This window comes from Lagenorhynchus albirostris, chromosome 11, assembly GCF_949774975.1.
Source record: "Lagenorhynchus albirostris chromosome 11, mLagAlb1.1, whole genome shotgun sequence".
Taxonomy (NCBI): Eukaryota; Metazoa; Chordata; class Mammalia; order Artiodactyla; family Delphinidae; genus Lagenorhynchus; species Lagenorhynchus albirostris.
The window spans coordinates 6,243,049-6,262,830 of record NC_083105.1 but is presented as its reverse complement, the minus strand read 5'-3'; the positions used below and the strand labels follow the sequence as shown (position 1 = coordinate 6,262,830).

Genomic DNA, 19,782 nt, shown 5'->3' with positions numbered 1-19,782 from the left:
GCAGGAACGTTTGCTGCTCACATTTCTTCCCTTAATCCAGTCCCAGAGAATTCCCCCAGATCTGAGCACCCCTTAGAATTATCGGTTCCTCTCCAACCCCCAGGCCTGAAGTGCTCTCACAGGCTTCCGAGGCCAACCTGCTTTACCCGCCCACCCAGCATCCGTCCTGAATGGAGAACGTCTGCTCACAAACCAAACCTTCCCTGATGTTCTGTGTATGTGCCTTGAATTTTTGTTCTTTAAAATCGTGTGAGCCTCCTCCTTTAATACATAAGAGATAAACCCATAAACAAATCAACCAAAAAATAAATCCCTGCCAAAGCTGGTAGATTTATTATTGTAAAAAACTCATCAAAGAGCCATCAGCCCCAGAGGAGGTCCTGCAGGCCTCCAAGATGCCCATCAGCCTCAGACCACCTAAAAGAAATTTTTTTTATTGAAGTATAGTTGATTTACAATGTTGTATTAACATCTTCTGTACAACAAAGTGATTCAGTTTTATATATATATATACATATATATATATATTCTTTTTTAAAATATTCTTTTCCATTATGGTTTATCATAGGATACTGAATATAGTTCTCTGAGCTATACAGTAGGATCTTGTTGTTTATCCATCCCATATACACTAGCTTACATCTGCTAACCCCTATCTCCCGCGCCATCCCTCCCCCAAACCCCTCCCCCTGGCAGCCACCAGTCTGCTCTCTATGTTGGACCACGTTTTAAGGACTGTTAAGGTCAGAGAATGAGGAACAGGCGGTTGGAGAGCGGAGGGGGTAAAGGACTGGAGGGGGGCAGAGCCAAGCTCTCTAGATCTTTACTCTTTTCTTAAAATTTGAAGTATAGTTGATTTACAATATTGTGTTAGTTTCAGCTGTACTGCCAAGTGATTCAGTTATATATTTTCAGATTATTTTCCATTATAGGTTATTACAAGATATTGAATATAGTCCCCTGTGCTATACGGTAAATCCCTGTTGCTTATCTAGTTTATGCTTAGTAGTTTTTATCTGTTAATCCCATACTCCTAATTTATTCCTCCCACACTCCTTTTCCCCTTTGATAACTATAAATTTGTTTTCTATGTATGTGAGTCTGCTTCTGCTCTGCGTATAGAACCATTTGTATTATTTTTTAGATTCCACATCTAAGTGATATCATATAATATTTGTCTTTCTCTGTCTGACTCACTTCATTTAGTATGATATTCTCTAGGTCCATCCATGTTGCTGCAAATGGCATTATTTCATTCTTTTTATGGCTGAGTAATATTCCATTGTGTGTGTGTGTGTGTGTGTGTGTGTGTGTGTGTGTGTGCACGCGTGTGTATCTCACATCTTCTAAACCAACTGTCTGTTGGCGGGTACTTGAGTTGTCTCCATGTCGTGGCTATTGTAAATAGTGCTGCTATGAACATTAGGGTGCATGTATCTTTTTGAATTAGAGTTTTCATCTTTTCTGGATATATGCCCAGGAGTGGGATTGCTAGATCATATAATAGCTCTATTTTTAGTTTTTTAAGGAACCTCCATACTGTTTTCCATAGTTGCTGCACCAACTTACATTCCTACCAACAGTGTAGGAGCGTCCCCTTTCTCCACACCCTCTCCAGCGTTTATTACTTGTAGACTTTTTGATGATGGCCATTCTGACTGGTGTGAGGTGCTACCTCATTGTGGTTTTGATTTGCATTTCTGATAATTAGTGATCCTGAGCATCTTTTCTTGTGCCTGTTGGCCATCTGTATGTCTTCTTTGGGGAAATGTCTATTTAGATCTTCTGCCCATTTTTTGATTGGGTTTTTTGGTTTTTTGTTTTGTTTCGTTTTTTTGATACTGAGTTGTATGAGCTGTTTGTATATGTTGGAAATTAAGCCCTTGTTGGTCACATCATTTGCAAATATTTTCTCCCATTCCATACATTGTCTTTTCGTTTTGTTTATGGTTTCCTTTGCTGTGTAAGAGCTTTTAAGTTGGATTAGGTCTCATTTGTTTATTTTTGCTTTTATTTCTTTTGCCTTGGGAGACTGATCTAGATATTTACTCTTAAAGGACTGTTGTGAGTTGGACTGTGTCCCCCGAAAAGAAGTGTTGATGTCCTAACCCTCAGGACTTGTGAATGGGACTTGATTTGGAAATAGGATCTTTGCAGTTGTAATCAAATTTTAGGTAAGGCTGCAGTGGAGTGGGGTGGGCCTAAACCAGTGACTGGTGTTCTTATAAGAAGGCAATTTGGATATAGACGCACAGAGAGGATGTTAGGACAGGAAGCAGAAAACCATGTGAAAACACAGACATACAGAGGGAAGACGGCCACAGGACCACAGCAGCAGAGATCGGAGTGATGAAGCTGTGTGGAAAGCAGGTGTGACTGCTGATTCCATTTCACTGATGCCGAGAAACGAGGCCCAGCATGGCTGAGGACCTTGTCTTCAGGCCTCCAGCCAGGGGCTGCGTTCAGACGCAGGCTCTACTCCCGCTGGGGCCGCGTCCTCGGGCTGCATGAGATGAATACTTATGAAAAGTGCTTCATGCTCCAGAAAGTTATCAAGGACAAAGGTGGGGAGGAGGTGTCACGTGCATCACTGCTTTTATTTCCAAGGTCTGTACCTGCTCCTGAGGTTGAGGGGCAGTGACAGAGATGGTTCATCCCAGAGAAAGTGGGCAGGACAAAAAAGCTGACCTGAATGCTAAGGATGAGAAGTCTCAACAGCTCGCCTGAAACATCCCTGCTCCTTCTCCAGCCTGGATTTTTTTTTTTTTTAATGATAACTCAATTCCCAACAGAAAACAGCTTCCAACATCCAACAGAGCAGAGAAAAACAGCACGGGGAGCTGCTCATGGGATTTTAAAAGGTCAGGCAGTTCCACTTTTCCTATAGTAAAACGGCAGTAGGCACACACGATCCCACAGCTGTGGTTATGTACCAGCAACGCTGGTAAGGACTCGAGTGGGATGAGTACGGTTTCCTTCATTTAACTCAAAACTGATTCTCGCTGCCCCATAAAATATACATCTACTCTGTAGTGCCTATAAGAGATTCTACCACAACGAGTCAGAGATTCTTCTCATTTTAATACTACTTAGGGCATTTTAGTCCTAAAAATCAGACTGACCGGGAAGGTTCTTAAAATGAGGCTTTTGAAAGCATCTCACTCTCCGCTCTCAGAGATCACTACCGAAAATACCTTGGCGTTTCCCCTTGAAATTGGCATTTTTCTCAAAATTCCTTGCAGACAGTGGAGACCAAATGCTCTAACAAAGAACTCTTCCCTGGCTGGGCGTTTGCATGTCTTCTCCTTTGTCTGGGGGCTTTAGGAAACACCGTGCACTCCTTAGATCAGGCAACCATTCTGGGAGAGATGTATGGCTTAGGAAGTTGAGTCCTCATTGGTGAATAAATCTTAATCCAGTTTGTTGGCTAATTACATTCGCGGGAAGGTAGTTTCATAGGGCCGCCTAGCAGGAAGGATTAAGCCTCCCCCCCGTTGCCGGTGCCACAGGGTTAAGCTCTGGGTTTGTAATGACTGAGTAATGAGACCCGCTCTCGGTGGACCCCTGGCATCCATCGATCAGGTTTCCCTTCTGCTGAGACAATGCCAGAAGTGGGCCCAGCAGTTAATTATGGGAAAGGTCAAAGGTCATGCAAAACCAACACAAATCTATATACTTTTTCATTCCTAACTGCACACAATGACCATGGCTCAGCCAGAGGGTGGGAACGTCCTCCCCCCAGCCAACCCATGATCCAAGGTAACCAAGGTAACCCATGATCCAAGGTCTGAGCTGCTGGCTGACCTCTCCCAGTGGCCCGGACGGCTTCGGGCCTCCTCCACGCTTCTGCCTGTGCTGCCTGGAGCTCCTTCCCCTTCACAGACACCTACACCCTTCTGCAGACTGAGCCCCAGCATCAGCTCCTCCCTGAAGCTCTTGCAGATCCCCTGGCAGACGGGGCTCTTCCCCACCCTCTGGACGCCACAGCTCCTTGAATGGACACTAGCGCTACTCTCACTTGCGATGTATGTGTCCTTCGAGGCTGTGAGTTCCATCGGGCAAGAACTGTGTCCTGTTCAGCTGCAGGCTCAGCAGTAGCATGGAGTCTCCTCAAAAGTCTGCTCGGCATTGAACGAGTGAGTAGCCCTCTTGATTGGAGCCTCCGTGGACGTGTGAGGCCATACGCAGGCCCTTTGCTATGAGCACCCTGAGAAGTGGGTACCAACATCTTTTTCTGACAGCAAGGGAAACCAAGGCTCGTAGGTGTTACCTGCCCTGCCCAAGGTCACACAGCTAATACACGTGGAGCCAGGAAGTGAGCCAGGCTACCTGACTTCGGAGGATGCCGTCTCAGTCACAAAGGGCCACGTTTTGTAGGATTCCATTTACATGAAGTCTCCAGAAAGGCCACAACTATTGAGACAGAAAGCAGATTAGTGGTTTCCGGGGACTGGGGGGCTGGGGAGTGATGGCTAAGGGGTACAGGGTTTCTTTCTGTTGTAATGAAAAGGGTCTAAAGTTGATTTCGGTGGTGGATACACAACTCTGTAAATACTGAATCATATACTTTAAGCGGGTGCATTGTATGGTATGTTTTTCTCAGTTAATGCTCCCGGCACTCTCATCCACCGTGCGGGCGAGTCTCTGGGGTGCATCTGCTGGGGCGCAGATGCTCACCTTGGACTGACCTCGAATGCCACCTGTCCAGCGCGGGCTCAAGGTGGGCTTTGTGGTTCCCAAGTAACAGGCAGGACTGGCCTAGCAAACCCAAAGGGCCAGTTAATTACTCCTCTTCTCCCTCCAAAGCACCCTGGACCCCTCACTGGGGGCTGTCCCCAGGCTCCGACGTCGGGCCTGGTGGGCGCCGAAGCACCCCAGCTGGCAGAGAGCTCACCTATCCAAGTGCTCAAGATGGAAGTGAGGAGGGGCCCCAGGAGGCTGCTAGCCCAGAGCTGGGGCTCCCACTACGCTCCCACCAGTCAGAGGCATGGTCATTCTCCCACCCGCTGAGCAAACTGCAGGCTCAGAGGGGCTGTTCCACGGGCCCAACCCCCTTGGAACTCAACAAGAGGATCATTGGAAGTTGCCCGAAAGCCTGAGCCGCCGCTTGGAACGGGTCAGCTGGGGTCCTAGAGCTCCACCAATGCGCCCCTGGATTTGATAAAGGGGTAACTGAGCCCAGAGAGGGAAACTGCAGAGCTAACCTATCAGCAGGTCGAGGCCGACAGCAACTTGAACCAAGACTCCCAGCCCAGGCGTCTTCCCCTAACCTCACAGGCCGCCCTCCGTGCTCCAGCAGCAAGGGCTGGAGCTGCCCTGGTGCAGTTTGATTTCATTCTCTTTCTCTCCAAATCCCCAGTGGAGTTTCTCTCTAATGACAATAAGACCGGGAACAACTCCCCACCCCCACCGTCTAATGGCAGGTGGCTAAACCCTTACTACAGGCCAAGTAGGAAGGGCTTAACTTCTCTCATCACAGAAAGAGAAACTGAGGCTCAGAGAGCTGAAGTGACTCGCGCAAGACCGCCCAGCTAGTAAGTGGCAAAGCCAAAACTGGAAGAAGCCAGGCAGGCTGGTTCCAGACTCCACCGTCCTAACCTTGACACAATCACCTGAAGAATTCCCCACGTCTCCGTGAACAGGGAGCCAGGGCCCACGGTCCTCGTGGAGGATCAAGCCACCTCCCCGACTTCTTCCCTCCTATACCAGCACCTTCCCCGTCCTGGCCCCTGGCCCTCAGCCCAGACCCTGGCCACGAGGAGCTGCCAGCCTAGAGGGGGAGGGTGACCCAGAGACAGACGAACATCTCACGTGGGGACAGCCTTGCCGCCAGCGCTCCGGCTGGGCCAGGCCTGCCTTTGGGGCTGTCAGTGGGAAGGGACAGGCGGTTCACAGTCCAGCTGGAGCCCACCTGGAGCCCCTACAGACTTAGGCCGCACTGTGCGCCACCACGGCAAGGAGCACACTGGAGACAGAGCTGCCCGCTGCAGGGGTCCAAAGGGGCCTGGGGTATCCTGGCCCCAGCCCTGAACTCTGCAGTCAGCACACTAAGGCCCAAGAGGTCCACAGACCTGCCCAAGGTCACACAGGTTGGCACCCAGGCCTCCACGGACCTACACCCAGCTCTACTCCCCTCGACTCAAGGGGCAGGAGGCCCAGACAGAGGCAGGGTGGCTCCGGGACAGAGGGTGCATCTTGGAGCCCACGGAGGGAGCGGGGCTGAGCCACGGCAGCAGCCAGAAGTCCAAGCTGGCCGGATGGGATTTTCCACTCTCTCCTCCCAGGGGCTGCAGCCCTGGCGCATCTGGAGGACCCCCTCCAAGTACCCTCCGAGACCCCCTGGCCTTGCCGGCACACACAAGCCCTCTGGTACTCTTTGTCTCAAGGCCTTTGGGGAAGGCTGCCATCCACTTCAGTAGCATTCAAAGGCCAACAGGGCCGTAGTTTATTTTCTTAGAAATAATGGTTTTTTCTGGTTAGCATTCCTCCAATGGAAAAACAAATCCAGCCACTGTAACAAGGAGCGGCCAAGAGGAAGCTGGAGGGCCTGGAGGAAGGGGCCGAAGAGGCCTGCTGCCTGGGGAGCCTGGAGACGAGGGGAGGGGTGGGGGCAGAGGCCCGCTAACCCTAGGAGAAATGGGGATTTAGAGAAGAAAGAAAGCCCGACGTGCAGGCCCTGGTGCTGTCTTCAGCGCACTCTCACATATGGCGAGGTGGCTTTCCCTCCCCCAAGCCCACTGCAGCGCACATTCTGGGAGGCAGGTGCCATTGCTCCCGTTTGATGGGTAAGGAACCAGGTCTCAGGAAGGTCAGGTCACTTGCTGGACTTACTGAGTCGGCAAGGACAAAAACAGGCCTCTGCATCCTTGCTACAGACACTCCCGTGGAGCAGCAGAGCTGGGAGGAACGTCAGAGACCCGCTCTGCTTTCCTAACTCAGCCCAGATGACACCTCTCCAGGGAGCCCTCTCAAACTCCCCCCTCCCCAGGCAGAGATATGCGCCCTCTCTCGTCCTCACCCCCACTGAGTCTGGTCTGTATTTGCATTGCTGTACTTTCCACGCGCTGTTATGATCACATCTTTCCCAATCTGTCTCTCCCCTAACCAGGGAGGTCAGGAAAACGTCTTGGCCCCAGCACCAGGCTTGGCACAGAGTAGGTACTCAGTGAACATTCTTGACACTGAACTGTATCTAGTCCAGTGGACACATTTTACACACGGGCAAACTGAGGCTGAGGGAGCCAATCACCTCCAATGCTTAAACGCCAACGATTCGAGCTTTCAATTTTTCCTTCCAGAAATGGACGTGGACTCCGAGAAGCCTAAACTCTGCAGCAGGTCTGGGACCAGCTGTAAGCAGCGCTGCCTAATTGCTAGCTGACAGCAACTTGGAATTTTAAGTCACATCCAATTTCTTCCTGCCCGCTGGTCTGCTGGACTGGAGCGCTTTCATCTTCAGCAGGGCACACATTAGCATGCATAATTGCACGTTTTAAGACTTGAAGAAGAATTTCCCCTCCTCCCCGCTCCCAGCCCACCTCCTACTGCCCTTTCCTGGACTCCCAGAAAGCAGAATTTTATCTGGAGTCTCAATAAAGTGTGTAATAATGATGATGAAAATGACTGAATAAGGTCATAGACATTATTCCCTCAGAAGGCCAATTGGTCTTAAGAATTTTTTTCTGATGTTAAACTAAATGGATCACTGTATGCGTTATTAGGAGTTTTGTTAAAACACTTAATAGCATGCCCTGTAATCTACCTAACTTCAGTGACTGACAAGTAGACCCTGGGGACATAAAATTCAGGAAGTGACTACTTACATTCATTACATACATGCTAATTTTGTGATCTCTGATGCCCATAAGGTTGTCATTTTTTTCCTTTTCACAAAAAAGGGAAAACAGTAATATATTTGATATACTGTGGCCAAAACAAAAAGTTATTTCCCTCAAGAGTTTTCATTATAACATTTTGGAAAAGGCCCGAGTTGGAACATGCAAGTGGAATAAGCCACTTGAATAAATGGTCTAAAAAATTAAGTAGACATAGAAGGGGTGATGTGCACTGCTGGTTCAGACTAAACAGTGATTATCAAGAGGGCCTCAGTTATTTAAACAAGCCATATGAGGATGGTTTTCTCCACGTTTGGGGTCTGGTCCTGATTATAAATGAGAGCTTTTAATTAAGATTAGTAAGACCCAATTCAGGCTATAATTTGGTCCTTTTCCTTAGCGAATGTCTATGAAAACAAGGCAATTAAGGTTAAATGAGTTGAAGCATTTAAAGGGGATGAAATGCCCCTTCCTTGTCCCCGGTCTGCCCCCTCGGCAGAAAGAGTACACACAGGACCAACTAATTCAGACCAGGAGGCCAGCACAGAGCTGGCCCTGGCGGCCCCCTAAAGGCCCATGCACGAGGCGCCTGGTGAGGGGGGATATAGCAGCTGAGCTAAATGAAGAGGGATGGGGAAACAGAATGTGCAAAGGGCCTGGGGTAGGAAGGAGCTGGCAAGTTTGAGGAGCTAGATAAAGACAGTGATGCTGGGGTGTGGTTAGAGGAAAGGATAGAGAATGACAGCAGTTCAAAGTGGTTAGCTGAGGGGTATCTCCCAGCTATCAGGGCTCATAGGGCCTGGCTCAGATGAGCTGATGGCAGTGAGGGGAGGTGTGAAAGGGTCTCCCCAGCCCCCTCTAACACTCCATAGCTAAGGAACTCCTTCCACTGCATTCAAACAGGCTTATGGGGGCCTAGACCACTGCTGGGACCCCACCGCTGACCTGGGTTGGAATCCAGGCCCTGCCGTCTCTCAGCTGGGTGACGTGGTTAGAGACTGACCTCCCTGGGCCCAATTTCCTCAACCTAATTCTGTCACTGGTCCCCACCAGATATCCTTGGACTAATCCTTTCCCCTCTCAGGCCTCAGCTTCCTCATCTATAAAACCTTCAAAGTTTGGGAGGCTTGGACTTCCCTGGTGGCGCAGCGGTTAAGAATCTGCCTGCCAATGAAGGGGACACGGGTTTGAGCCCTGGTCCGGGAAGATCCCACATACCACGGAGCAACTAAGCCTGTGCGCCACAACTACTAAGCCTGTGCTCTAGAGCCCACAAGCCACAACTACAGAGCCCTCGTGCCACAACTACCAAAGCCCATGTGCCTAGAGCCCGTGCTCCGCAACAAGAGAAGCCACCACAGTGAGAAGCCCCCGCATCACAACAAAGAGTAGCCCGGGGTCGCTGCAACTAGAGAAAGCCCGCGCGCAGCAACGAAGACACAACACCGCCAAAAATAAAATTAATTAATTAATTAAAAACAAAACAAAAAACCCCACAAAGCTTGGGAGGCTCTGGGAGGCCTTTACTGATATCCCAGAGATTGATAAGGGTCATTCACTGCCCACCAACACCAGCTCTGGGCCCAGCCCTGAGTGAAGTCACATGGGTCATCACAACCCAGTGTGACAGGAGCTCTGAAGGAAGGATGCTCACAGGTGACAGCTGACCTGTCTGGGGCATCAGGGAAGGCTTCCTGGAGGAGGTGACTGCTGGGACTCATCCATCCACCCTTTCGCCCAACAGAGGCCTTCTAAGCCCTGTGCCAGGCCTGGTGCTGGGTTCTAGGGGTCAGAGCTGACAGACCCTGCCTTGGAGAAGCCCACACATGGGAAACATCACCGTAGTGTGACGTGGGCTAAACGAGGGCTGTATGGGCCTGGGGAGGGCAACAAATGGGGCGGTCATCTGTAAAACCCAGGGGCTGCCCTGGAGGCCCGGTAGAGTTCACTCCAGCTCTGCACATCCATGAGTTTACCTCAAGCAACTTCAGATCCTGTCAAAATGCAGATCATCAAGAAAGCACTGATTTATCCTCAGCTTTGCTCAGCGTCTTTTGCAATGTCTGAGGCACCTCGTTCTGGCTACAGCAAGCCCCCTGCCAGCGTTAAGCTGACCACATGTGGCCCCAGGCTGCTCCCTGGACACACAGTGGCTGCACACGTGGAAGCCCCATCATCACCATCACACGTGAACTGGCCACATGACAAGATGGCCTCGAAGGCGTGAGAGAAACCGTCCCCGGAAGGGGGTTCCGGCTGCTTCAGGTGCCAGGCTTCCTAAAGGGTTTTCCTCAAGCAGCAGGAGTTTCAAGGCAACACAGTGAAGGGTACGAAAGGCTCACTCAGTCCCACATGGCGGGGCCATAGGCTGATTTCATCCTGGGGAGAGCTAGGGAGGCTGTGGAAGCCACCTTCTCCGGACCTGCTTTGCTGAGAATCTGTCCTGTGTGTTTACCACGGTAAACAGCAAAGTCTATCAGATCTCTAGGACAAGGTAGCTCATTTCCCCCCAGACTCCAACCCCATGCTCTGCAAAACCCACACCAGCTCAGGACCTGCAGATAAAGGGGCCCAGGGAGGGAAAGCAGGTTTCATCTAAAGTAGAAATGGCTGTCTGGAGGGTCTGGTGATTGATTATTGATGTCTGCTAGGGGAGAAGGTGGCAGCACAGTATTTGCCAGTCCTGGGGTAGGGTTAGTAGAACAAAGGAAAGCCTTCTGTCACTCGTATCTTTTACTGCACATTCTTGGTAAATGGTCATCTGTGAATGGCACACACGTCTGTATGTCTCTGTGGGGATATGGATATATGCATACGGTTTATCCGAATAGTCAATGAACCAGAACACCCCATTTCCCAGCTGGGAGTTGCTGGAAAGACAAGGCTTCACCCCTTTCATATACTGGACAACGTTATGATCATCGATATCATCAACAACTTCATCTTCATCATCAATATCACTACATCAGCGTCATCACTGTTAACATCACCGTTAGTACCACCACCACCGCCATCATCATCACGGTAACAGCAGCTGATGCTTATGCGGTGTGTCCTCTGTGTCAGGCTCTGTTCACATGCTTTATACACATTAATTCACTTAATTCTCACACCATCTTTATGAGGTAGGACTATTATTGTCTCTATTTCACAAATAAACAAAAGAAGGTCTAGTAACTTCTCCAGGCTACACAGGCAGGATTTAAACCCAAGCAGTCTGGCTCCAAAGGCCACGCTTTAACCACTATGTTCAACTGAATACTGACCGTTTATTCCCTCTTCTCAGAACAGAGAGCCCCAGATAGCAATAATTGTGTGCAGAAATGGCAGCGTGGAGAAATGGGCCCACCAAACTTGGGCTCTAGTCCCAACTCAGACAAGACCCCTGCCTTCTCAGGCCTCCATTTCTCCACCTGTGAGCCAGGAAGTGAACACCTGGATGACCCCCAAGGCCCTTTAGGCAACTACTGCCCAGGGCCTGCAAGTCCCTCCAGATTCCATGGCCTCCAGAAGTCTCTGCAAGGTCCTCCTGGGGAAGCCAGTGGGGGTCTGATGGCCCACGGGTGGGCCCTCCAGCAGGCTCCGCCGGTTCTGACCGACGACTGTAGGTGGGTCCCCCAGGATGAGAAAACCTCAGTGCAAGTGGGACAGTGTCCACTCAGGTCCCCGGAACGCACAGCAGCGCTCATTCACAGAGCGCTTCGGGAGCAAGTGGCCAAACGGCCCCTCCTTTGGCGCCTGACGGTTGCTCTCCGGGCTGTCCACACGGCAGCCCAACAGCTGCTGAATTACCGCCTGTACAATCCTCACCGGTTCTTTAAGAATTTCCACTGATACATAATTTCAGCTCATGTACCCCAACTAGGCTTGAAGGTCCTTTAGGGGAGGGACCAGGTTGCACCATAGCTATCACCTCTGAGGTATACAGCAGTGGGCGATTTTCAAAGGTCTTCACCATACGTGATGTCATCTGAGCCTAAAACCACTGCGAGAGGCGGTGAGAAGAGATGATGACGATGATGACAATGCAGGTAATGGTACCTTCCCCTGTATGCTGAGCACATGCTGTATACCGAGTACCTACTGTGAGCCAGGCACTGAGGCTGCCAGGGCCCTGGGATGCTACACAGTGTGTCATTCAATCTTCAGGATGCCCTGAAGATTCATTAGGAATTAGCCAGGACATAAAGGGAGGGAAAGGAACTCCCAGAAGGGGGAAAACCTGAGCTGGGTCTCAGAAACACGGACTGGCCTGGTATATATATGTGTGGCCAGGGCACAGGGCCTTCTGCGCTTCAGGAAGTGAGGCAGAGGCCAGAGCCAGGCTGGAGAGACAGGGCTCCTGGCAGTTCCTGGAGCACAGCCACAAGCCGCGCTCTCTTCTGTCCTCACACTGAGGACATCAGGCCCCCGGAGCCAGTGAGTGTGACCCCCAACCTGGGCTCAAGCAGACTGGAAAGCTGGAACTGGACTCTGCAGGACTTCCGGGCAACAGGTAGGACACAAAGCATGGGCATCCTGGGCAGGGGACAGCAGGAGGCGACCTAAGGAGCTGGGCTGGAGAAGGAACAGGCTGGGTCAGGGGCTTAAACCGGAAGAGATGGGGGTCACCCTGGGCCCTCCCTGGCCAGAGGGCAGAGCAGAAGGTCAGAAAACAGTTGCACAGAGCCTCACATGTGTCAGTTGGAACCACCAAGCTAACGTCCGGGTCCTGCCAGCAGCCAGCCTGCTCTATCTGCCTCCAGCCTGGCCTCTTTCCAGAGGTCCGTGGGTAGGCGCCAGCTCCCCACTCCGGCTTCTGGGCCCTAAGCAAGGCCAGGGATGTGGCCGAACCAGGCGCGATCCAGGACAGTGTCATCTGTCCAGCACTCAGCCTTAAGCAGATGCCCAACAAATGAGATGGATAAACAACGTCAGCATCCCAAGGAGGCAGAGCCGCGTCTCCTACGAAATCCAGCTCCTGTAAAGCTATATACAGAAGGAAGAGGCACCCACCTTGTTCTCAGGTGCCACTTTCCTAACACGAATCTCACACTTTGAAAAAGGAAGCTGGCAGGGCTCAGAGAGAAGATAAGGAGATGCGAGAGAGCCTTGGGTGGGAATTACGAGACCTGGGTTCGAGTACTGGCCATGCCACTGTGAAACATGGACACCCTGCAGGAGAGGCTTCTCCAATCTGAGCCTCAGTTTTCCTCATCTGTGAAGTGGGGGCAGACAGGGAAGATTTGAATCCTGATTCTCACCCAGGGGTGCACAGCAGTCATGTAGAGAGCTGTCTCCACCCCCCTGATGCTGGGCCCTGCCCCAGACCCTCGGAGGCAGAATGACCACACAGACCCTCCTGGACAAATGTTCCCAAAGGTTCTGTCCGGCTTGGAAAGTCCTGGCTCCAAAGACAGCTGAGGCTGCTCTTCCCTCCAACCTTCAGCCTGCTAGGAGGAGGTTTCGAAGGCCACACGGTCAAACCAGCACCCCAGGTGCAGGGAAGGAAGGCTGGACAGACAGACGGACATCACACAGCCACCAGTCTCTGCCCAAGCTCTCATCCTCAAGACAGAAGACCTGAGCCAGCCCCACAGACGCTGTGGCTGCTACGGCGCAGCTCCCTTGGGGAAGCTACACAGGGTACACGGGTAGCTTCAGATTTGAAACTAGGGACCTTGGTGGGGTCACCCCAGGACTTTACCCCACACACATCCAGTCAGGGACAGATGGACAAATGTATCACTCAGTGCTCCATTTCAATTTCTTTAAAAAAAAAAAAACAAAACAAAACCAAAGTTTCAAACCCAGGGAGAGTTAAGCACCCCACGACTCCAAATATCTCCTCCAAGGAAGCAGCACAGGTTCCCGGGGAAGCCCGCAGCCTCCCTCCCAAGGCTGACAGAGGCCGCCTGCAATGACGGTGGCGCCCACGGGTCTGGCTGGAGGGCTGGGCTCACCTTCACACTGCCTGCCTTCCCCCTTGTAGCCTGGCTTGCAGAGGCATTTGTAGGACTTGGGCGTGTTCTGGCAGATGGCATCGATGTGGCAGTCGTCTGTGCCCTCCGAGCATTCATCCACGTCGACGGCCCCTGTTGGAGGGGGAACCACGAGTGAGGTGTGGCCTGAAGAAGTGGGCAGCTAGCGCGGGGCAGCGAGTTCCTTCTGTCCCTCGCCCTTCCATTGATCACCGGGGTAATTAACAGTAACAGCCTTCATGTGACCACCTGGTGTGACAGGCAGTGACTGGTAGCATCTTTGGGGTGGCTACTCTGTGCCAGGCACAACGTTACCAAAGTGCCGGGTCTTATTTAGTGTCACAACAATTCCAGTAAGTAGAGCTATTCTTCCCACTAAAAAGATGAGAAAACAGAGGCTTAGGAACAGAACGAGAAGCCTCTCTGTACGTCTTGCTCTCCTCACAAAGCATCTCTCCATCCCTCCTCCACTCTCCTTATTCTAGAATTTAGAGCCAGAAGCGTCCTCGGAGGAATTTAAATCCATCCCCTTTGGGTTACAGATGGGGAAATGGAGGTTAGCATGGCGCACTGAGCAGAGGCCAGCAGGCCCACGAAGGAGATCTGAACGGGGGCCCCACCCAGCCCCTAGGCTGTGGAAATAAAGGATTCTTCACCTGGCCTCCACAGACCCATACCCTCGACGGGGCTAACGGGCCTCAAGGAACGGTTCCGGTCTCTCCAGCCTCCCCACCTTGGAAATCTAGGTTCAGTCCTGGTTCTCTTATTCCAACTTCCAAACCCAAGTTAGTTAGGTTGTGAGGGTTCCTGGCACTCCCCACCTCCTGCCCGCAACAACCCGTATACACCTTCAGTTGGAACAGCTGTTGGGCAAATAACATAGAATAGATTCTGTGTATCTGTGTATACACCTCCCCCCGCCCCGCAGCTCAGACAGGGAGAGGACCCTCAGAGCACGGAACAACACAGCCAGAAAACCGTAGCTGTAATCTAGGTTCATTCCTCGGGTTATAAATGAGGAAACTGAGGCCCAGAGAAGCCTGTTGCAGGTCGGTAGCTCATTAGGAGCAGAGCCTGGACTCCGCCTCAGGGAAGCAGGTCCAGAGCTTTGCTACATGCCGTGTTGCTTCCAGCCAGCCAAGAACAGAATACAGATGGATGACAGACAGACAGAAGGACCCAGAGGGGAGCACAAGGAACTCTCAGTAGCCACCCTGAGGGCAGTCCCACAGGGGCAAGCCTGGGGAAGTCCTGGAATGTCCTCCTCTCTTCACCCCTCTGGCCACTCCCTAGCCTGTCTGGCCCTCAAGACTGTCCACTCTGAATTATTCCCCTGAATAGCCTCTGGGCTCTAAATCTGCATGGGGGCCTCTGTGAGAGAACCACTGCCCCCCGCCCAGGACTCTTCCTCCGTGCCCTAGTCCCCAAGGCCCCAGTCTGCCCCTAAAGGAAGAGAGGCATCAAAAAGAAACACAACAGAAGCACCTCCCTGCATGCTCGCGCACGCACATACACGTGCGCGCACACGCACACACGCACGCACACACGCACACACACACACACACACACGCACACACACACACACACACACGCACAAGGTGGCATCCCTTCTCAGGGTGGTTGTATCTGCTCAGGTGAGCAGCCCATCCTCTATAGCTGCCCAGAGGAAGGTGGAACGGGGGCCAGGAGGCAGTCTGTGTAGGAGACCAGAGCCAGCCATCACATGGCCAGGGGCCAGCAGGAACATCGGGCCAGCAGAACATCCCCCTCTGGAGAAGCGACCCCAGAGGGACCCCCGAGAGGGGTGGCACAGCCTCAAGGGCAGGAAGCCAGAGACCAGAGGGGGTCAATGGGCACCCTTCTAGGGGGAGAGGACTGGGGCCGCTTCTGAGACAGGACCAGCAGGGGCAATGGATCACAGATACAGCTCTTCCCACTTCCCAAGGGTCAGTGCACGGTGATGAGGGAGGTAAACTGCCTGGGGCTCTGGAGCCCCTTGTGCCCCCAGTCTCACACGTAGGTACGTGTCTTCGTGGGATGGAAATGGATGGATGTTAGCCAAGAGGCAGTGGGGGCAACCTCCCAACACACCTTTTAAACATGTCTTTCAGTGAGTGCTGGGGAGAGGGCACGCGAGTTCGAGGACAGAGGGAGAGGAAACACAGGCCATGGGTTCTTGCAGGTTCCCTGGCCACAGTCCTGGCCTGGACAGCCCAGCCCAGTCCTCCCATCACAGGTGCTTGTTTGACATTAGTGGTTTCATAGCACAAGGCTTCCATGGGGTGGGGCTGGGGCTGGGGAGTGCAGACAGACACAGCAGAGAGACCAAGACAGAGGGAGACAGGCGCATACAGGAACAATCAAACAGGGCTGAGGGACCTCAAAGCCCAGGAGAAACACCCACAGACACGTGGGGGTGTGGCAGTAGGGCCCAGTTTCCCTTGGGGCCACAGGAAAGACAGCTCGGCTCCAATTGTGGAATAGTTTAAATGGCCCGGCATCCTCAATCAGGGTGTAACTCCCAGGAATAGACCTCCTGCCACCAAACGCAGACCTCAGGGAGCCCCACGCAGCAGCCAGGGGAGCTCAGAGAAGCCAGGGAGAGCGCAGCAGGGTCTCTCCCCTCCCTTCAAAGAGGGAAAGGAAGGAAGCTCCTCTATGGGACAGGGTCAGATGTGGGAGGAGAGGATGTGTCTTCAGCTCTGCGGGACAGCTCCCTCCAGACACCCGAGGGAGCAGGAGGGGAAGGGGTGGAGTGCCGGGGTCCCTGCGAAATCCGTGGGGAGCTCCCACCTCGCCTCTGCTGCCTGCCCTAACCATGTCCCATGCCTGATGCTCGATGCTGGTTCCCTTCTCCTGTGTCTCCTGCCTCTCTCTCCTGGACCCCCTCACCGTGTCCGATGTCTGGGCTCCCCTCCCTCTGGTTCCCATGCATCTCCTTTCGTCTGTGTCTTCCCTCAGCCCTCCCCCTCCTGTCTGTCCATCTGTCCATGGCTTTCCAGCCATCTCCATCCTCCTCTCTTTCCCTCTGTCTCGCTGCCTCCTCCCTCCCCCAGTCCTCCCCCCTCTTTCTCCGGTGCCTCTCCGCTTGCACCTCTCCTCCTCTCTCTTCCTTCCCATCCCTTAGTCCTGCCCTCACACCTCCCTCTTCTGAGCCTTTTCCTTCCTGCTACTCATTTGCCTCCTTACTCCCTTCGGTTCCCTCCTTTCCCTCTTTGGTCTTTCTGGTCTCCACTCTTCCAGTCTGTCTTTCTCTGGGTTTTTTTTCCTGTGTCCTTTTGTGTGCCTCCTTTTCTGTCTGTCTGTCTCTCCATCTAACACCTCCCCCTTCTCTTTCTCTCTGCGTCCGTCCTTTTCCCCTTGCTCACCTCCTCCGGGTCTCCCCTCTGGGCCTCCTGCCGCCCGCGCTCCCGTCTCCCCTGGGGGAGAGCCCGTCTGGCTCCGGGGTCCCCACTCCCTCCCGCCTTCAGGCGGGGAGCGGGGGACGGCGGGGGGCCCTCGGCGGGCCGTCGTGCTTTCTTTCTTCCTCCCGCCCTCACACTCCCCCCACCCACGGGGCTTCAGCCCACCCCGCCCCATGCTGCGGCCCCGCCGGGCTCCGGGAGCCTCGCTCCGCCCGGGCTGCGGGGAGGGGCGCCCCGCGCCGGCCGCAGAAGTTACTTTGCAAAAAGGCAGGGCGGGGCGCGGGGCCGCGCGGGCTGTGGCCCTCCCGACGGCGCGGGGCTGGGGGCCCGGCCGGGACCCTGCCGCCGCCGCCGAGCGCCCGCCGCCCACCGGCTCAGGGCTTACCTGGGAGCCCGCTGCCCCCCGCCAGCCGCCCGCGCGCGCCCAGGACGAGCAGCACACACAAGTGCCAGCGCACGGCCGCCGCGCCCATGCTCACTGCGGGCCGGGCCGTGCGTGCGGGCGTGCGGGGCGCGAGGACCCCGCCGACCGGCGGCTCAGCGAGCGCTCGTAGCTGCTGGTTCCGCGGCCAACGCTCGGGCTCACAGTCTCCGAGCCGGCGCGGCTGACGAGCTGACAGCCGCGCGCTCATTGGCCCGCTGCTGCCGGGGGCAGGGCTCCGTGAGAGGCCGGCCAATGGGGGCAGGCCCCCAGCCAGCGGGGGGAGGGGAAGGGAGGGGCGGGGCGGGGCGGGGGGGTCGGACCGGGCATCTGGGGGCGCCCCCTCCCCTCGGGGCGGGCGGCAGGTGGGGGGTAGGGGCCGGATCGCTCGACCGTGGGGTACGCGGTCTAGGCCAGGCTGGAGCTGCCTCTGAGGCTTCTCCCTCCCTCTGTCCCTGGATCACCGCCCCCCCACCCGCGCCCCCCAGCCCCTGTCGTCGAGGGTGGCCGCTCCTTTGGGGGCAGTACCCATCAACCCACCAGCGCGCGCGCGCGCTAACACAAACACACACACACACACACACACACACACACACACACACACACACACACACGGGAGAGGAGGGGGCCTGCCAACCCTCCCTCGGAGGTCGAGAAAGGCCCAGCGGCATCCATTTGTAGTGAAAGAAACGCAAATCGCTCACATTAGAATTGCCCGTTTGTCCATTCGGTAATGTTTATTGAGCACCTACTGTGTGCCAGTCTCTGGCAATGCAGCGGCGAAGAAGCCAGACAGGAAAAAATCCTGACGATCGGTTTACGTTCAAAACATCGTAAAGCAATTATATTCCAATAAAGATGTTAAAAAAACAAACAAAAAACCCACAAATGAACTATTTACCACTCCCCAAAGGACAATGGCCTGTAAACGTGCTTGTCGTAGGAGTGCTGCAGGATCCACGTCTGGAGGGACGCCAGGAAAACTCCGTGTCTGCTTTGCGGTCAGTCCTGGCCAGCGCAGCCCATCTCGGGGCTGACCTCTTACCCAGCAAAGTTTGATGCCCACCACCGCCCCCCCCGCCACGCCCCAGCCCCAGAATGCAAGGCCTAGGGCCTCCGAGTGCCAGAGCCCGCGGGATGGTGGGCTGGGGGCAGGCAGAGCAAGCCTCAGCTCTTTCCACCCAAGAATTGCCCTGGCCTGGCCTGGAGTCTACACCTGACTCCTTTGGGACTCAGACCTGAGACCCCCGCCTGGGAGGTGAGGCTGGAAATAAATGGCCCTTCTCAGCCCCAGGCAGGACGCTTTAAGGGAAGAAAGTTCAGCAAACCCCAAGGCCCATCTCCTTGACAACCACCAATAAGAGCTCCTTTTTTCTTCTCCTGCTCTCCAGGCCTGCCTGAAAGACAAGACTTTCCTCTTTTTGTCCACTCTGCTTGCACCAGTCCACACCCAACTTTCCTCTCCCCACCAGCTCCCATCCTGCCCCCAACACACACACACACACACACACACACACACACACACACACTCACATACACCCTCCAACACACACCGTCAGGCATACATGCTCTCACTCATACACACACTCATATACATCCTCACAGACACATACCCTCACACACACTTCAAGCACGCAGCCTCTCACACACAGACACGTGACCACACACACACTCACACAACCTTCTGTAGGCAGTCTCCGCAGCCCTGGAAAGTTGAATCTGTCCAGCCACCTTGCTCCCAATCTGACTCCATATCACAAACAGCTTGGCACTGGCCTGCTGGCTGAGGCAAGGGGTCCCCCACGTGCAGAGAAGGCCAGCCTTACGCCCCATCACGCCAGACACTTCCTTCCATGTGGTTGCTCCAGCTGGTGGCTCAATGTGGGAGACCCTGCTGTCAGGCTTTATTTTGCCCTCCTCCCAGTGGTGTGGCTTTGGGTTTCTGGGGGAGAAAGTTCTTGTGCGTTAGGTAACAGGACAAGAAAGGTGAGATGGGGCAGGAGGGCAGGTCCTTTCAGGGGCTCTAACCAACTAGAAACAATGCCCTTTAATGTGCTTGTTCGTCAGGGGGCCCCTCACCCCTGGCCAGGTGCCTCCCAAGCTTGACGGTAGCAGGGGATTCTTCTTCCAGGCTCTGTCCCCCCAGATCAAGGAGGAAATGG

General features: G+C 53.8%; 1 protein-coding gene across 2 annotated transcripts in view; it reads right to left on the bottom strand.

The window, feature by feature from the left end:
* SCUBE1 (signal peptide, CUB domain and EGF like domain containing 1) overlaps positions 1-17,672 on the bottom strand; it is a 126,108-nt gene extending 108,436 nt beyond the window's left edge. For both annotated transcript variants that reach the window (XM_060164693.1, XM_060164694.1), the window contains exons 1-2: positions 17,585-17,672; positions 13,778-13,909 (exon numbers count right to left, since the gene is read on the bottom strand). In XM_060164693.1, the coding sequence (XP_060020676.1) occupies positions 13,778-13,909; positions 17,585-17,672 (220 nt within the window). The remainder of the gene's footprint in view (positions 1-13,777; positions 13,910-17,584) is intronic.
* Positions 17,673-19,782: the final 2,110 nt, after the last annotated feature.